At 65.0% G+C, this 15,474-nt stretch overlaps 4 protein-coding genes across 11 annotated transcripts; 1 reads left to right on the forward strand and 3 right to left on the reverse strand.

The window, feature by feature from the left end:
• On the reverse strand, window positions 26-3,776 carry HAGHL (hydroxyacylglutathione hydrolase-like). Of its 3 annotated transcripts, none has more exons than XM_013995767.2 (9): window positions 3,306-3,461; window positions 2,758-2,977; window positions 1,921-1,985; window positions 1,715-1,832; window positions 1,529-1,637; window positions 1,350-1,453; window positions 1,072-1,173; window positions 687-766; window positions 26-370 (listed from the first exon to the last, which is right to left on the reverse strand). In XM_013995767.2, exons 2-9 carry the CDS (start codon window positions 2,860-2,862, stop codon window positions 202-204), a joined length of 852 nt encoding a protein of 283 aa, XP_013851221.1. In that variant the 5' UTR covers window positions 2,863-2,977; window positions 3,306-3,461; the 3' UTR covers window positions 26-201. The 3 variants fall into 3 exon arrangements, with proteins under 3 accessions (XP_013851221.1, XP_013851220.1, XP_003124751.1); XM_013995766.2 differs by lacking the exon at window positions 3,306-3,461 and adding an exon at window positions 3,662-3,776 and having other exon boundaries at window positions 28-370; XM_003124703.4 differs by having other exon boundaries at window positions 28-370; window positions 2,758-3,029; window positions 3,306-3,387.
• On the reverse strand, window positions 3,701-14,294 carry METRN (meteorin, glial cell differentiation regulator). The gene is given in 10 exon segments (XM_021086896.1): window positions 3,701-4,782; window positions 5,803-6,071; window positions 7,587-7,957; window positions 8,090-8,495; window positions 8,600-8,704; window positions 8,932-12,533; window positions 12,609-12,625; window positions 12,627-12,660; window positions 13,530-13,856; window positions 13,859-14,294. Coding segments are annotated over 5 exon segments (1,104 nt in total). The 5' UTR covers window positions 14,256-14,294; the 3' UTR covers window positions 3,701-4,782; window positions 5,803-6,071; window positions 7,587-7,957; window positions 8,090-8,495; window positions 8,600-8,704; window positions 8,932-12,204.
• Window positions 3,905-7,714, forward strand: CCDC78 (coiled-coil domain containing 78). Of its 6 annotated transcripts, none has more exons than XR_002342463.1 (13): window positions 3,905-4,022; window positions 4,250-4,369; window positions 4,447-4,533; window positions 4,747-4,899; window positions 4,994-5,050; window positions 5,177-5,235; window positions 5,340-5,418; window positions 5,506-5,634; window positions 5,835-6,022; window positions 6,283-6,456; window positions 7,136-7,202; window positions 7,281-7,377; window positions 7,484-7,609. XR_002342463.1 is itself a non-coding variant. In XM_021086891.1 (13 exons), exons 1-13 carry the CDS (start codon window positions 3,963-3,965, stop codon window positions 7,593-7,595), a joined length of 1,386 nt encoding a protein of 461 aa, XP_020942550.1. In that variant the 5' UTR covers window positions 3,905-3,962; the 3' UTR covers window positions 7,596-7,714. The 6 variants fall into 6 exon arrangements, 5 of the variants coding, with proteins under 5 accessions (XP_020942550.1, XP_020942554.1, XP_020942552.1 ...); XM_021086891.1 differs by having other exon boundaries at window positions 7,277-7,377; window positions 7,484-7,714; XM_021086895.1 differs by having other exon boundaries at window positions 7,281-7,714.
• FAM173A (family with sequence similarity 173 member A) lies at window positions 7,706-9,288 on the reverse strand. Its single transcript, XM_003124705.3, has 5 exons — window positions 8,932-9,288; window positions 8,600-8,704; window positions 8,355-8,495; window positions 8,090-8,140; window positions 7,706-7,957 (listed from the first exon to the last, which is right to left on the reverse strand). Exons 1-5 carry the CDS (start codon window positions 9,091-9,093, stop codon window positions 7,736-7,738), a joined length of 681 nt encoding a protein of 226 aa, XP_003124753.1. The 5' UTR covers window positions 9,094-9,288; the 3' UTR covers window positions 7,706-7,735.

The following is a 15,474-nucleotide window of genomic DNA, read 5'->3' on the forward strand; positions in this document are numbered from 1 at the left end:
AAGAGTGTTTTCCCGCGTCAGAAAAGAGGCTTTTCAAAGCTTTATTCAAAGCTCGGGAGCCACTAGGCTGCTTCCCAAACACCCGGGTCTCGGCGCTCACTGTGGCCCAGAGGGTGTCCACTCACCCAGGCCGGGTGGGGCTGAGGAGGGTGTGACCCTCCTGTGGGTCAAGGGAGGAGGGGCACGGGGGCCACGCAGAGCTCACTTCTGTCGCGTTGCACTCAGGAGGCCCCACTGCAGCGCCAGCAGCGCCCGGGCCTGCGGCTGCAGCGGCTCCGCTGCCCGCTCGAAGCTCAGTCGCTCCCTGCACAGCACTTGTAGGACTTCGGCTGGGGCCACCTTCCCTGTGAACTTGCGCACGGGCTCCTCTCTGCAGGGAGACGGGATGCCGTGGGGCTATCGGGGAACTGCTGGGCAAGCTAGACCTGGTGGTGGAGACGGAGCCGCCACAGCCAGAGGGCCCTTCAAGAGCAGCATTTAAATAACAACCAGTCCCCCGACACCTCCCTCAGTGTCCAAATGCCTGCCAGGAGAGCCCAAAGGACAACAGCCGGCCCCATGCCAGCCTGTTCTGCAGCGCAGCCCCTGGGGAGGGCACAGGTCCTCCCGAGGCGCGCTGGCCCAGGCCTCGCTGTGTGCTTCCCAGCCCGCCCGCGGGAGGGCCCAGGCCGCCGGCCGGTACTCACGCCACCCGCAGAAAAGGGTTGTAAAGACGTTCCTCGCCCAGGGTGGATGGCACTGTGGGCACGTCGTCCTCATCCCTCTTCTGGAATGACCACGGGACCTTGTCACAGCCTTGTCTGACAGCTCCAGGTCACCCCCAGCCCGGGGGGCTTGAGCCTAGACCTGAGGGCAGGCACTCGTGGGCCAGGCCTGTAGGCTGCCCAGCTCCCCATCCGAGGCCACCAAGCCGTCCCCTCACCAGTGGAGTCCCCGGCTGGCAGGACACCCAAGGCCGAGGCAGCTCTGGTGACTCAGGCCAGTGGCGGTGGACGGTCCTTGCGATGCCGTCCTGGTCCCGGGGCTGCCCCACCCTCCAGCCTGCCCCAGAGAAGGGGGGAGTGGCCGCACCTTGGCCCACAACAGCTTGGCCTTCACGTGGTCGTTGCAAGGCTCCACTTTTTGCGCAAACTCGAGGTTGCCCACGGTGTGCTCGTGCCCACAGAACACCTTCTGGAGAAGAGAGGCACGTGGAGCGCGCAGGCCGAGCTGCTCACCCCGCTGGCCGGGCGGCTCCCCACTCGCAGCTGGCAAGCAGTCATGCCACATCCTGGCACGAGACAGGTGCCGAGCCCACCAGTCGTGTGGGACGCCAGGCCACGCAAGTGGGGAAGGGTCGGGCTGCTCACTGTCTCAGCGGGCAGTGTTCCCAAGGTCTCCACCAAGCTCTGGTACATCAGCTGAGCTGTGCTCTCCAGGCGTGAGCCGCAGCCGGCCACTGACAGCGCATCCCCTGGGGAGTTGGGTGGGTCAGAGAAGGCGGATAGGGCAGGGGGAGGTGGGGTGGGTGGGCACGGACGGCGAGTACCTGAGAACACGGCGGGGGGGTCTGGACACTTGTCTTCCCACAGAAAGTAACTCATGTGGCCGGAGGTGTGGCCAGGTGTCAGGAGGCAGCGCACGTGGATGGCACCAAACTGTGGCAGAGAAGCAGGTGGGCTGTGAGGCAGCTGGGCCCAGGTGCTCTCCCCACTGCTCCCGGGGGCGTGCCCACCTGCAGCTCCTCGCCATGCACCAGCCTGCGGGTCAGCGCACAGATACGTTCATCCGCGCCCAGCACCTCCAGCCCAGGCAGCAGCCTTGCCAGCTCTGCGTTGCCACGAGCGTGGTCCCTGCAGATGGGTAGAGGCAGAATCGGGAGGGTCAGGGTGGGGTAGGCGTGACACCCTCCTGCCCCAGCCTGTCCCCAGCGGCACTCACCAGTGGTGGTGGGTGGTCAGCACGGTGGTCAGTGACACCCCCTCCCGGCCCACGATCTCCAGCAGCTGAAAGGGACCGGAGTCAGGGTGATCCAGACCGTCCAGGTGGCTGCCTGTATTCAGGCACCAGGCCTGGGTGCCAGCGCCCCGGGCAGGCCAGGATGGGGGTGGGGGTAGGGGAAAGCCGGCAGACAGTGCCCAGGAACGAGCATACAGAAAAGTTGGGCATTAGACAAAAAAAAAGGGGAGGCTAAAAACAGCTCTCCTCTTAGAAAAGATCTAAGATAATCAAGAAACTCTATAAACAGGGAGTTCCCGTCCTGGCGCAGCAGAAACAAATCCAATTAGGAACCATGAGGTTGCGGGTTTGATCCCCGGCCTCGCTCTGTGGGTTAAGGATCTGCTGTTGCCGTGAGCTGTGATGTAGGTCACAGACATGGCTCGGATGTGGTGTGGCTGTGGCTGTGGCAGCAACAGCTCCAATTAGATCCCTAGCTTGGGAACCTCCATATGCCCGCGAGTGAGGCCCTAAAAAGACAAAAGACAAAACAAAACAAAACAAAAACCGTTAAACAGGAGTTCCCTGGTGAGGATCCGGCGTTGTCACTTCTGGGGCTCGGATCAAGGCTGTGGCGGGGATTAGATCCCTGGCCTGGGAACATCCACAGGCCACAGGCGCGGCCAGCAAAAAAAAAAGAAACGACAAATAACCAGAGGTCAGAAAACAGAGGAAGGGGTCTGCACCCAGCAGTGTGGTCAAGGGAGCATGAACTGGCAGTGGCAGCCTAAGATGCCTGGGCCCTTAGCGGTGCTCCCGCCGCCCAAAGCCTCCCCTCACCCTTTTGGGCACAGCCACGTCCACGGCCAAGGCCTCCCGCGTGTGTTCCTCGATGACCAGGTACATGTAGTTGTCCTCAAGCACTGGGATGACTTTGACCTTCATGGTCGCAAAGTTCCGCCACCCGGCGCCTCCTGAGCCCCTTCCTCAGGGAGGGGCTACCCTCTCCAGACCCTTGGCAAGACTGTGCGCAGGCGGGGTCAGCTCCACACACACCACACTAGAAACCAGGACAGAAGCTCCGCTCCCACTGCCGACTTTCCCGGAGGACCCTGGTGGAAGCCCACGCTCCAAGACGAAGCAGAAGAACGCCGCCCCCCGCCGCGCGCCCCTCCCACCGACCCCCGGCTCCGCCCCCAGGCGGGCCGCGGCCCTGGTAGGACCCACCTGCTTCCCAGGCCCCGCCCCCCAGGCGCCCCCGCCCCCCGCCGCCGCCGCCGCCGCGCGGCCCCGACCAGCCCGCTCGCTAGAGCCCGCCCCTCAGGGCCGCCGGCCCTCTCCCGCCGCAGCGCTGCGGGGCCTCTCCTTTTTGCCCACCGCCCACTCACTCGCCATGGGCCGCGCCCGCCGGTCGCGCCCACAGCCCGAAGGACAGCCGGACCGATACAGGCCTTGGGCGCCGGTCACGGGGCCTGGACGGGGCGCGCCACTCAGCCTGGCTGCCGCCAACGGGCCCGCGCCCCAGCGTCGCCCGCCCGCGGGGCCGGCCCAGAACCTGCGCACAGAGGGAACCGGAGCACGGCGCAGGGAGCGCGCGTGCGCGGGAGTCAGCGCGCACGTCCCGCCCGCCGCGCCGGGCACTGCGGTGCTTCCTCCGCGAAGCCTTCCTAGTGCTCCCGGTCCCGGATTTGGGACGCGTGGGCCCACTCCTGTCACGCTGGGGTGGCGGGGAGCGGTGCCTCACCTCCCCAGGCTGGGCCCTTCTGTGCACTCCTGGTTCCACCTGCGCCCTGAATAAGTGCAGAGGTTGGCATGTACATTTCCCAGGAAAGGAAGTCAGAAAGAGTGTGTCGCCAAATAGGAAAGGAGCTGAGAGTTTGGGCCACCTCCCCAGCCACTGAATTGTCCTACCTGCCCTTGTGGGCGGGGCCCCGAGAGTCTCCTGGGATCAACAGAGACCTTAGCAACAGGAGCCACTGTGTTGCAGAAACAGGCCAGTAGGCGAGGTGGCACTGGGTTGAGGCAGGCGGGAGTCCCCTTTGCTTATGGAACACCTGGCAGCCCCAGGCTCCAGGCCAGAGGCCCCACCTCAAGCCATTAAGAATGTGAGTCCTCTGAGGTCGCTGCTTCTTCTGGGGCCAGCGGTTCCCCTTGTCCCCTAAGGCCAGGAGGGGTGTAGGTCCTCACAGCCTGGACCTGAGCCTGGCCATGGGAGGGCCTGCCACAGCGCTGCCAGGCTGTTGGGGGGGGGATGGCTAGTGGCTTCAAGGTAGTGGAGGCCACAGCCCAGAGCTGAGATGCAGTGGCCGGATGGGTGGTGGTGCCTCCCTAGGTTCTGCCAAGGGCTGAGGAATGGCTGCCAGGAGTCCCTGGGGGTACCCCAACCTGGGCCACCAACCTTGAGACCGGACTTCCCTCAGATCCAGAGCTGAGTGAGGAGCAACGGCTGCAGGTGGATGTGGGGGCCCTGGGGTGCTGGCAGGAAGGAGGGCACCCATAGGCACCCCCTCTCATCCTGGTCACCCACAGGTCTGCAAGGAGCTGGTGAACCTGCAGATCAGAACCCATCACCTGCAGGAGCAGCATGAGGCTGAAATCTTCGAGCTGAGGAGTGAGGTGGGCACCGCCACATGCCCACCTGTGCCAGCCCGAGGGCATGGGGCAGGGTGCATACCTAGGACCAGCAGTGTGACGGGAGGTGTGGCCATGTGGGTGTGCACACTCATGCAGTGGGAGTCCCCGCGTGTCTTGTATGTGCTGTGCGTCCCTGTAGATGCCCAGATGGGTGATGACATGCCCCGGGTGACCAGGCTCCTGACCACCCTACAGGTCCTGCGGCTAGAGAGCCGAGTGCTGGAGCTCGAGCTGCATGGAGAGCAGGCAGCCCCAGTAAAAGCTGACCTGGGACACCACCAGGCACTGGGACAGGAGCTTGGGCACAAGACCTGGGGGCAGGGACACTCTGACCAGTGCAGACTCCAGGTTATTCATGAGTGCACAAAGGGCCTGGCTGGGTGGAAGCTAAATAGGAGCCAAGCAAAGGCAGAGTGGGGCTGAGACCAGCTCTCCTGTGCAGGCACAGCCCAAGGACTTCCTGACCCCTGAGAATGAACAGCAGAAGCTGGGGGACAGCGTGAGTGTGCCACCACCAAGCCTGGGCATCTGCTGAAGTTTCTCAGTCCAGAGTGGGGTGGGGCAGCACCGGGGCCCCAAAGCTCAGGGTCTCAGCCAGCCAGCCCTTGTGTACCCCACACTGCAGGGAGCAGAGCGGGTGCTGGAACAGCACAGGGCTCGGCAGCAGGCGCTGGAGACTCGCGTGTGAGTGTGGCCCCACCTTGGACGGGGAGGGCCCAGCAAGGCCCAGGAGCTGTTCTCAAGGGACAGGGGGCGTCAACCTGGGTCCTTCACACCCACGTCTGCAGGGCAGCCCTGGGCCGGCAGCTGCAGGGAGCCCGGGAGGAGGCCAGGACAGCTGGGCAGCAACTGGCTGCATGTGCCGTGGTGAGGCCCACCCCAACCTCCTTTGGGATCTGGCTCAGCAAAGGTCCACCGTGCAGAACCCAGGTTCAGGGTCACCTCCACCCCCAGGTGCTGTCTGCCTGCCAGGGCCAACTCCACCAGGCTGAGGCAGAGAACGCCCAGCTGCAACTGCAGCTCAAGAAGCTAAATGAGGAGTATGCCATCCGACTGCAGCACCTCGCGCGAGCCGCCGTGTCTGTGAGCACCGGGCGGGCTGGCCCTGTGGAGGGGGGAGACCTCCGGGTCCTGAGGAGCCCAAGCCTGGTCTGGGTGTGCTACGGCACTGCAGGGAGACTCTGTCTCGTGGGAGAGGAATGGCTGCCCAGCACAAAACTGGAGGGAGACAGGGACCCAACCAAGTCCTACCTTCCCAGCCCCGCCCATCCTGTCCCTGCCAGGAGTGTGCAGATGGTGCAGGCCCAACGCCGGCAGTCACAGCCCTTCGGACATTCCTGGAGACCACTCTGGAGGACATTCGGGTGGCACACCACAGTCGTGAGCAACAGCTGGCCCGGGCTGCTCGCACCTACCGCAAGCGCCTGGCAGATCTGAGCCAGAGGCATGAGGAGCTGCTGGCTGCGCACAGGTGGGCCCCTCCCTGAGATGGGCATCTGGGTGGGATGGCCCCATGTGACCTGGTGGGGGACACAGTGTGCAGCAGGTGATGGCGGACCCCGATGGGGCATCTGGGACCCCCAAGGCAGCCAGCTCAAGCCTGGAGCCACTGCCCCTGCACACAGTCAGCAACTCCAGCCGCTCTGAGAAGGTCGAGGCTAGGCCAGAAATGCAGCTCTGGACGCTCCGGGCGCAGGTGACCCCTCCCTGCAGCCCCGTACCTCACCCCAGGACCCATCCCAGGCTCAGCAAAGCCCCAACCCCAGGGCCTCTGAGCAACCTCCTCGTTCAGCAACCAAGACTCCCTACCACAAAGCCTGTACAGCCCAGCAGACTGGCGACACTGCTCTCATTCCCACAGAAGGGACCCAGGGAAGCCACCCAGGGGGGCAGGCTGGAGCCACGGTGAGTACCCTGACCTGGGTGCTGGAGGAACCCATTCATTTGTCATGTAAATTAACTGCTGGGTGGGGTGTAGCCACAGTGAATGAGATGGCCCCTGTGTTCTCCAGGCTCAGTCTGCTTAGGAGACACTGACAACCGCAGGAAAGCCAAATGCCTGGAGTGAGAGGGGCCAGCCTGGCAGGGGAGGGGCAGGGAGAGACCCCGAGAAAAGGACATTTCAGCTGAGACCCCGAGGTCCAGACCCGTGGGGGGATGGCTGGTAGACAGCCTGGCCCCAGGACAAGGCAGGAGCAGGCCACCTGGTGACTGTCACATCCTTTTCCTCTAGGCCTTCATGGCCCCAACTGTGCACTGGGTAGAAGCTGGCACAAGCCCACCTCCCAGGGTTTGGGGAGACAAACCCCCAACATGGGGGAAGTCCCCCCATAAGTATCCTCTCAGACACTGAGGCCCGATTAGGCTGGCCTTGCGGCTTGGCTGCCCTTGAGTGGCCCGTGGGCCCCCCACACATAGATGGCGCCAAGGCCCAGGCAGTCTGCAGTAGAAAGGCAGTTTGCTGCGCCAAACTCCCTCCCAACAGGCATGGCAAGGACCTCGGTGCCCTGACTTGGAACAGGATCACAAGCCAGCGCCTGGGTTGATACCAGCTCTCATGCCCACCTCTCCCCTCCCCCCACAGGGGTTTAGAAACTGCATCCTGGGCCCAGATCCACCAGAAGCTACAGGACTTCTTCCATAGCACCCAGGTAGTAGACAAGCCCTGGCCGGAGACCCCTCCTCACATGGTGCCCGACTCAGGGCTTCTGTTTCCCTGTGCCAGGCAGAGCTGGAGCGGGAGCGGGCACAGCTGCTAGTCCGGGCCACGATGGCTGAGGAGCAACTTTCTGACCTACAGGAGTATGTGGACCAGCACCTGGGCAGGTGGGCTCTAGGGAAGGTGGGCTGAGTATGACACGTGAACTTCGGTCCCAGGCAGTAGGGCTTGTCCACAGCCAAGCAGGTGACTAAGCCTGGCTTCTGTGAGCAGGTACACACAGGAGATCCTGAGGCTGAGGAAGCTGGTAGGGCCAGGAGACCCTGGGAAAGAGGGGGCCACACCTCCAGCCAAGCCCCAGCGACCAAGGACTCACAGCCGCTAGCTGGTCATCAGACAAACTTGGAGCAGAACTCTCCACAGCCAGCACGGAGCCTCCTTGCAGCTTCTCTTTGCAAGACCATCCGCCTGGCCCTCCCCCAACAAGAATCCGGGTGGAGCCCACTGCGTCTTTATTGTGTCCGGTCAGTCAGCCTGAGAACTGGGGGCTCCAGGTACGGAGGCGGAACTGGGTCCTGGGACGGCCGGCCCGGCTGGCCCGCCCCTGTGGACGTCATAGGCCCAGACGCGGTCCAGACCCTCACCCACCACCGCCACAGGTTGCCAGGTGGGGAGGGGGAAGCGCCCGGACACGACTCGGGCTCCCACAGGCAACTCTGCCTGCAGCTTGTCCTCCAGCAGTGGGAGCTGTGGGAGAGAGCGGGAAGGGGTGGGGTGGGCAGGGTGGAACACAGGGGCCCCTACTCAGCTCCTCCACACCCAGCACCTACACAAGGAATGACCTGGTCACCCACGGGGGCTGGCAAACCCCAGACCTACCACGCTAGGAGCCAGGAACACAGACACGTTGTAGCAGTCCCTCAGGCTCACCTGCAGGAAGAGGAAGTCACCGCAGCAGGGAATGGAACCCCAGCAGGGAAAGAGCTCTAGTGCGCAAAGGGTCACTGCAGCTTCCAAGTCCCAACTCCCTCCAGCCTGCCCAGGTGGCAGAGGCACTTGGCGCTGTCGGCAGGGTGGCCAAGCCAGAACTGGGAGCATGGCAATCAGGGGTGAGATGTGGGGGGTCCAGGACTCCCTGGGTTACCTTCCAGAGGTTTTCACGGCGGTAGGAGACACTACTCGCACAGCCTGCTCTCCAGGCATGCAGCCACGCCAGCCTCACCAGCCACGGGTTCAACTCATAGCCCAGAGCTGGGCAGAGACCACACTTGTGGGCAGCCAGCACCTATGGGCAGAGAGCGAGGGTCAGAACCAAGATGTGGTGAGGGGCGCTCACTGGGGCGGACTCAGCAAAGACGCGCCCCTCCCCCCAACGCATACGGTCCTTACAATCCTGCCATCGCCAGAGCCCAGGTCCACCATCTTTCCAGAACGGCCTCGCAGCAACGACAATACATGCTCCACCTGCCTGGCACTCGCGCCGACATAGGGCACCTGGGCAAGGAAACGAGCGGAGCTGTGAAGGAGGGGGTGGGGGCCCTGCCTCCTGGGCTTCCTTTTGCTTAGAGCGGGCGGTCGGCCCCCACCTGAAGCAGGTAACCCACAGCCTGGCCGGCCCTTGAGCAGCAGCACCCGCCCCCGACGCCAGGGCTCAGCGCCACAATCTAGGCCCCGCCTGGCCAGCGGCTAGTCCTGACCCCCCACGCCCCTCGGCCCCGCACCTGCAGCCGCAGCGGCACACGGCGGAAACCCGGCTGCAGTAGCAGCGCCCAAACCGCGTAGGCGGCCAGGCCCGAGCCCGCAGCCACCTGTAGCAGCTCCAACGCACTCGGCTGCCGCTCGCGCAGCTCGGTCAGCGCCTCGGCCGGGTGGTCCTCCTCCATAGCTGCGCGAGGGCGGCTCGGGGTAGACCCGCCCAAAGGGCCCTCCTCCACTCAGGTCCGAGACCCTCAGGCCCAGAGCTGGAAGGGCCCGCCCTCCCTGCGGCCCCCGACCAGTACCGCGCCCCTTCTCGCAACCCGGCGCCCATCGGCCAGGGCTCCGACGCCGGAAGAGGCGGGGCGGCTTCGTGGCCAGACGCCGGAAGCGGCCTGCGGAGCCTGCGCCGCGGTCCGTTCGCGTTCTGCTCCGCTCAGGTCGAGACCCGGTCTTGCAGGTTCCGGGCCGCGGATCCCTGGGGTCAGGGTCGGCCCTCGCGGGTTCGGACGGCAAGGCGGGCTGCCCGTAGTCCGCGGCACTGAGCCGCGTTGGCCCACTGCGCAGACGGTTGCTGCGGGCCTGTCCTGGGCGCCGTGGACCCCTGGGTCGCACATCCCACCGCGGGGAGACGCCCGAGGGAAGCGGGGCTGCGGATCCCGCTGCTTGGCAGTGGACGCACGTGCGATGAGGCTGGAGCCCACCGGCGGCGGTCAGCCAGGGGATGAAGGACTCTCCGGGGTGATAGCCAGCCAGCCAGCCAAGCCCAGGAACAGTTGCCGGGGAGGCCACCAGGACCCTCCCACGGCTAAGGGCGTTTAGCAGGAAACGCAAGCTGCGCTGGGGTCTGCGGGGGCGGTGGGAGTCGAGCAGGAGGTATTTAGCAGAACCGAGAAGACAGATGTTGACTCTCTGAGATGGGAGAGGAGCCGGATGTGAGGGGCCCTCTGGCAGCTGGCCCAGCCATGGGGATGGGAGGAAAAGCCCCACGAGCTGGAGAGACCACTTTCTAGATAAAGACATCACAAGATGGAGTTCCTGGAGGTGACCTGGCAAAGCCTGGGAATGGGGGAGGCAAGTGGGGGGACAGAGGCAGGACCTCCTCCATCCTGAGGCCAAACAGCCTTGACTGGCAGAGACTTGATTGCACAGAGGCCCTTGCCTGGCTCCTCAGGCATCTTCAGGAGTGCCAGAGGGGACAGAGGCCACTTCAGACAATGTGGGCCCGCAGATTAGTGCTCCCACCCCCAAGAGCGGGCTGCTGCACATGCCTGCCGGCACTTGGCCCCAGCTGCCTCCAGCCATTAAAGGCAGGAAAACCCAGTGCCCCAGAGAGGAGGAGGGCTGCCCCCTGCCCCATCTCAGAACCTTTGGCCTCCTTCCTGGCTGACACTGGGCTCTACTACGGCCGGGGGAGTGCTTACAGCATCCCATTCTTATCTCTTCTGTTCCTCAAATTACTCCTGGCGCCTAGAGCAGCACACGGTACCCCAAGAAACTCAGTAAATGCTGGCTGACTGAATAACCCAGACTCCCCAGTGGGCACACCCACAAGGCCCTCACCTTCACATCCATACTCTGCCCCTTGCCTCTGGGCAGTGGGCACGAGCACGTACCCCACAGGCACCTGCTCCCATAGCCCCAGCCTACATCCTTCCCCCGGGGGCTTTCGGGGCTGTCGCTGTCGTGAAGCTCCTGGTCCTGTTGGCCACACCCACCTCTGCTCTTTCTGCTCCTTAAAGGGCAGGTGACGAGAGGCCAGCTGCCCCATATTTTCATGGACAGGTGGTCCCAGGGGCAGTCCACGGTGACCGCTGGGTGTGGCCGTGGGCCTCTGTCCACACAAGAAGTTGTGGGGAGCTGGCCAGAGAAGCAGGACAGGAGTCAAGAATGAGGTGCTTGTCAGCTCTGGAGGGGAGGCCCCGGGGCCTGCCTAGAAAGTGCAAACCTCTGGAGATGGGGGACAGGAGAGAACTCTCACCTTCTCCTCTGGTCTTTATTAAGGCGCCCTGGGGAGCAGGGGTATAAGGGTCTGCAGTCCAGGAGAGAAGTCTGTGTGGCCGTTGGCACCTTGGCAGTACTTAGAGCCAGGAGGCTGGCCCAGCTCTGATGAGGGGATGTCAGAATGGCCACGGAGAAGAGAGGTCTCGTGCCTGAGCCCTGAGCAATCCAGGGTTGCGAGCTCGAGCTTGCAGAGGTGAGAACAAGGAACACAGCAGGTGGGAGGCACCCAGGGGAGCCTGCCATGCAGGGTGACTGCTCCCGCCCACAACACTCACCAGCCCCCCACTGCAGGTGGCCGGTCCAGGTGAGAGGAGGGGTCCCCCACGCAAATGCATCTGCAGACAGCCCATCCCATGGAAACGCCCCCACTGGAGGAGGGTCCTGCCCAGACTTGTTCCTCTCTTAGTCTCAGATCCCACCTGAAAGATGCTCCTTCCCCAGCGAGGGCTGCCAAGTGGAGATGAGAAGCTATTTCAGCTATTTCTGGGACTCAGCTCTAGCGTCCCCCCAGACTTGCGCCATGGCCCTTTCCCAGGAGCTGTGGGGCCAGGTCAGCAGAGTCTGTTCGTGCTGGGTTTGGTAGTCTGGCATCCACAGCCATCCTGGATCCTTTTAGCCTCGGGGCTGGCAGCCTTGACCAGAACTCGCTGGCCCTATGTGTGTCTGAGGCTGAGGGGGAAGGAGGAAGGTGGGGGCGGTCCTTGGAGGCCCCACTGTGTCCCCTGCCCCCGGGAAGCAGGAAACAAACAGGACCCCGCAGGAGAGACCCCCACAGATGTCGGGATGCTGGGCACATGGCAGGGGCCTGGGGGCAGAGGGGCCCATTCTTCTCCTAGGGGTGAGGGGGGTGAGGCAGGTGGCACAGGAAAGTCAGAGGCCCCTTCCTCTCAGGTTGGGCGTGGTGCTGCCTGCCTGCCCCCGCAAGGGCCCACACCCACCTCAGCGGGAGGTCACGCCCCTTTTCCACCACTGGCATTGGGAGCAGGGGCAGAAGAGCCACAGGGTTCACGTGAGGAGGGGTCCCTGTATGTCCCCCCGCCCAGAAGCAGCCCCTCACCAGGGTGTAGGCTGAGGGGTATTAGACGTGACACCACCGCCCCTGAACCTCAGCCTCCGGCTCTGCAAGGCAGGAGCAGGCCCAGGACTGCGGAGAGTCAAGTGCAGTGAGGCGGGCTGGGCCGTGTGCTGGCTAAGCAGTCAGTGCTGTCATTGGCCACGGCTACTACCTCGGAAGCGGCTGGTACCACGCCCCACCCTCCTACCGGCCCCTCCCCAGTGCCCTGCTTCCAGGCCCTTCAGTCCAGCACCACCTGGAAGGGTTGGAGGCGGCCAGACTGGGCAGCCGCGTGGGCAGCTGCGTAGGCACGGAGGAATTCCTGGAAGCGGGGTGTGCAGCCCAGCCAGGCCTCCCCAAAGCGGCTCCAGCCCATGAAGAGGAAGGTGCCAGGACCAGGACAGACGCCGCAGCGCAGCGGGGTGCGAAGGGAGGCCTGCGCCCGGCCCCCAGGGCCCCCCACTCGGAACAGCGGCAGCGCCTGGTGGAGGACACGGGCAGCGACCACAGTGATAACGGACTCCTGCAGCTCTGCGTTGTGGGCCACCCTGTGGATGGTTCCATGGATCGCTGTGGGGACACAGGTTGGCCAGCAGCGTTCAGGAAGAGGCAGGCCCCAGGCTTCCCCACAGCAGGAATACTCACCAAAGTCACTGGTGCAGGAGGAGCTCGGGGTCACTGCAGGGTCTGCAGGCACCTACAGGCAGGGAGGTTGGGAGTGGAGGCCCTGTCCTCTCCTAGACTCCCCAAGGGCCCCGGCAGGACCCAGGAGGAAGAGAACAAGCTAGCAGAGCCCCCACATGGCCTGATGGCAACGTGGGGTCTCAGGGAGCATGTGTGCCCACCATGAGAACACCCTGTACTTAGGGTGACACTGCACGACACACACAGGTAGACGTGGGCCTGGGGGCTGTGCGCGGCAGGCAGGTGCAGGGACCCACTGACCCGGAGTCCAAGTGTCTGGGTGCAGCCCGCACACTCATCTCACAGGTGGCGTCCGGTGGTAACGTCTAGTCACCCAAAGCTGCCTCTTGGGGCCAAAGACATCAGTCCAGCCTGCGTGGCTGGAGGCTATGTGGGCTCTGGGGTCAGGGGGCTGAGCGGAGAGCCCCCCCATCCCCTGTAGGGTCAGGCTCCAAGCTCCAGGAGAGCAAAGAGCTGGGCCTGGGGCCCTGTGGGAAGGCAGGCCGGGTCTCCAAGGTGACGGGGCTCACAGTGGGCCTCTGCTGTACTGGGCTGGGGGAGGGAAGGGAGGTCACCACTGGGCCAGGGAGCCCTGGACAGCTCTGGCCGTCGTCTCCTCCCCCACCCCTCAGGGACCCCGGGCCCTGGTGGTCCTGCCTGGCCTCCCCTTCCGGGACTCTGCCCCTGCCCACTCTAAACGGAAAGGTTTGGAAGGACTGCCACTCGCGCCCGCCTGCCAGCCGGCCACCATCTAACCATATGCCTTTGACAGGCTCTTCACTTTACCCCTCTGAGAAGGGGGAGGACAGGCAGGTTCCCACCCAGCGGGGCCAGGATGCGACTCCAGGACTCCCACGCGTCCCCACCCAGACCTGCACTCACCATCTGTGCCACGACTGTGGGCCTGGGGAGGCAGCTCTGGACGCCCGTCCTCCCGCAGCTGGAAGCGGAAGGAGGCCACGCCGCGGCTAATGTCGGGTTGCGGGGTGGCCTGCAGGAAGAGGACCCGGAGCTCGCGGGGACCCCAGCGCACGCACCTGCTCCCGGCCGGGCCCGAGCCCTCCGCCAGCCGCAGCTCCAGCGCGCCTCCCACCCGCTCCGCGAAGACTTGGGCGCCTTCGAAGGGCCGCGCCGGCAGCAGGCAGGCGATGCCGGGCCGCGCGCCAGGGTCGGAGCCGCCCAGGGTGAGGCGAAGCGCCCCAGCCGGGCGAGCTGCCCCACGCTGCCGGGCTCCTGGGTCAGGCCGCTGCGGACGGGATGGGCGGCAGTGAGACAGGCGGCCCGCATCCCGACCCGGCCAGCCCTCTCCCCCAGCCACCAGCATGAGTCCACAAAGCGGGGGGACCTGAAGCCCAGTGTTCCAGGACTCGAGAAGGGAAGGGTCAAGGTTTCGGTGCCGAATCGGGTCGCCCCCATCCCAAGGGGCAGGCGACAGAGCCCGCAGCCTCCTCCCCAGGGGCCCGCACAGCCCCAGGGGATCAGCCCGCGCGGGCTTCCAGTGGGACTGTACCTGCCCCTCCAGCTGCAGCGCTCCTCCGAGTAGCCGGCGCCCACGGCCACGGCCACGACGCCGCCGTAGAGCGCGCAGAGTAGCGCAGGGGGCGCCATGGCGCGCGGGGACCCACCCGCAGGGACCCACCCGCAGGCCCCGCGCAGCCCCCACCTCCCGCGCCCGCCGGCCCGCCGGCCGGCCGAGCACCCCGCCGGGCGCCTGGAAGCAGCCGGGGGCGGGGGGCGCGGAGCGGGCCAGGCGGCCAATCCCAGCGCGGCTCCAGAACTTTCCGCCAATCGCAGCGGCGCTCTTGAGGGTGAGAGGACCAGCCTGAGGCCCCGGAGGCTCTGGGGAGGGGGCTCTGCGGTCCGAAGTAGTCCGTGTTGCCTCCGGCGTCCCACCTGCCCTGCCCCAGTCTCACCTTGCAGGGCCTTCCTAGGCCCGGGTGGAGATGGTACCCCTGGGACTGGGAGGAGGGTTATGTGAGTGGCTCTCTCCCAGAGTGAAACCTGGGCTCCCATCCCCAAGCTGCCCTGGGGGCTCCCCACAAGCCCCGCAGTTGCTCCTGGGTGGGGTGGGGAGCCAGGCTCCAGGCGCTGGGCGAGCCGGCCCCACAGAAGAGCAGGAGCAAGGACAGGGGTGAGAGCCCAGCCCCAGAATCAGGCCCCCAGCAGGGCAGGGCAAGCTGAAATGGAGCCAACGGTCATAGAGGAAGCCTCCAGTATCAACAGGGAGGGAGTGGGGGGTCGGTGGCGGGGGGGACAGCAAGAATGCCTGGCACAGGGGAGGAACAAACAGCCTTGGCAAAGGCCCTGAGGTGTGGACCGAGTGGCCGGGCCCCCATCAGCCTGGTGAAACCCTGGGGTTGGACTACAGAGGCCTTAGGCACAAACCCAGGACCCCAGGGGTATACCTGGAACTCCTGGGGTCCCTGAGAGCTTTGGCCAACATAGACTATGCCATCTGTTTGTGGGAAATCTTTACCCCACTGTCCCCTGACCCCAGCTCTTCTGCTGCTCTGGGCCAGCAGAAGACGTAGGCAGATGGCACCAAGGGCAAAGATGGACAGTGGAGCTGCTGCCAGAGTGAGCGAACCCACCCCACCCCACCCCTCACCCCAGGGCCCTTCCAGGCCAAAGAAGGGCAAGATAGCTGCAGCCCGCGGCTGGCTTCTTGCCCTGGGCAAGGTGGGGTGAGAACCACCTACCGTGAGGGCCAAAAGGTGGACACAACCCAAGTATCCGCTGACAGATGATGGATAAGCAAAACAGGGTCCGTCCACACCGTGGAATATGATTCCGCCTTAAAAAGGAAATTCTGGGAGTTCCTGTCATG

Source organism: Sus scrofa, chromosome 3, assembly GCF_000003025.6.
Source record: "Sus scrofa isolate TJ Tabasco breed Duroc chromosome 3, Sscrofa11.1, whole genome shotgun sequence".
Classification (NCBI taxonomy): Eukaryota; Metazoa; Chordata; class Mammalia; order Artiodactyla; family Suidae; genus Sus; species Sus scrofa.

What these genes read in the sequence shown, in the direction of transcription:
- FAM173A (XM_003124705.3), bottom strand. Translation starts at nt 9,093, where the DNA reads ATGGAGGAGGACCACCCGGCCGAGGCGCTGACCGAGCTGCGCGAGCGG. An exon ending in GTGTGCCGCTGCGGCTGCAG is followed by an intron (nt 8,705 to 8,931) that starts GTGCGGGGCCGA and finishes TTCCTTGCCCAG; the next exon opens with GTGCCCTATGTCGGCGCGAG. An exon ending in GCCGTGAAAACCTCTGGAAG is followed by an intron (nt 8,141 to 8,354) that starts GTAACCCAGGGA and finishes CTCTTCCTGCAG; the next exon opens with GTGAGCCTGAGGGACTGCTA.
- HAGHL (XM_013995767.2), bottom strand. Translation starts at nt 2,862, where the DNA reads ATGAAGGTCAAAGTCATCCCAGTGCTTGAGGACAACTACATGTACCTG. An exon ending in ACGTGGCTGTGCCCAAAAGG is followed by an intron (nt 1,986 to 2,757) that starts GTGAGGGGAGGC and finishes GGTCCCTTTCAG; the next exon opens with CTGCTGGAGATCGTGGGCCG. An exon ending in AACCCTTTTCTGCGGGTGGC is followed by an intron (nt 371 to 686) that starts GTGAGTACCGGC and finishes GTCTCCCTGCAG; the next exon opens with AGAGGAGCCCGTGCGCAAGT.
- CCDC78 (XM_021086891.1), top strand. Translation starts at nt 3,963, where the DNA reads ATGGAACACCTGGCAGCCCCAGGCTCCAGGCCAGAGGCCCCACCTCAA. An exon ending in CTGACCAGTGCAGACTCCAG is followed by an intron (nt 4,900 to 4,993) that starts GTTATTCATGAG and finishes TCTCCTGTGCAG; the next exon opens with GCACAGCCCAAGGACTTCCT. An exon ending in GGGGGCAGGCTGGAGCCACG is followed by an intron (nt 6,457 to 7,135) that starts GTGAGTACCCTG and finishes CTCCCCCCACAG; the next exon opens with GGGTTTAGAAACTGCATCCT.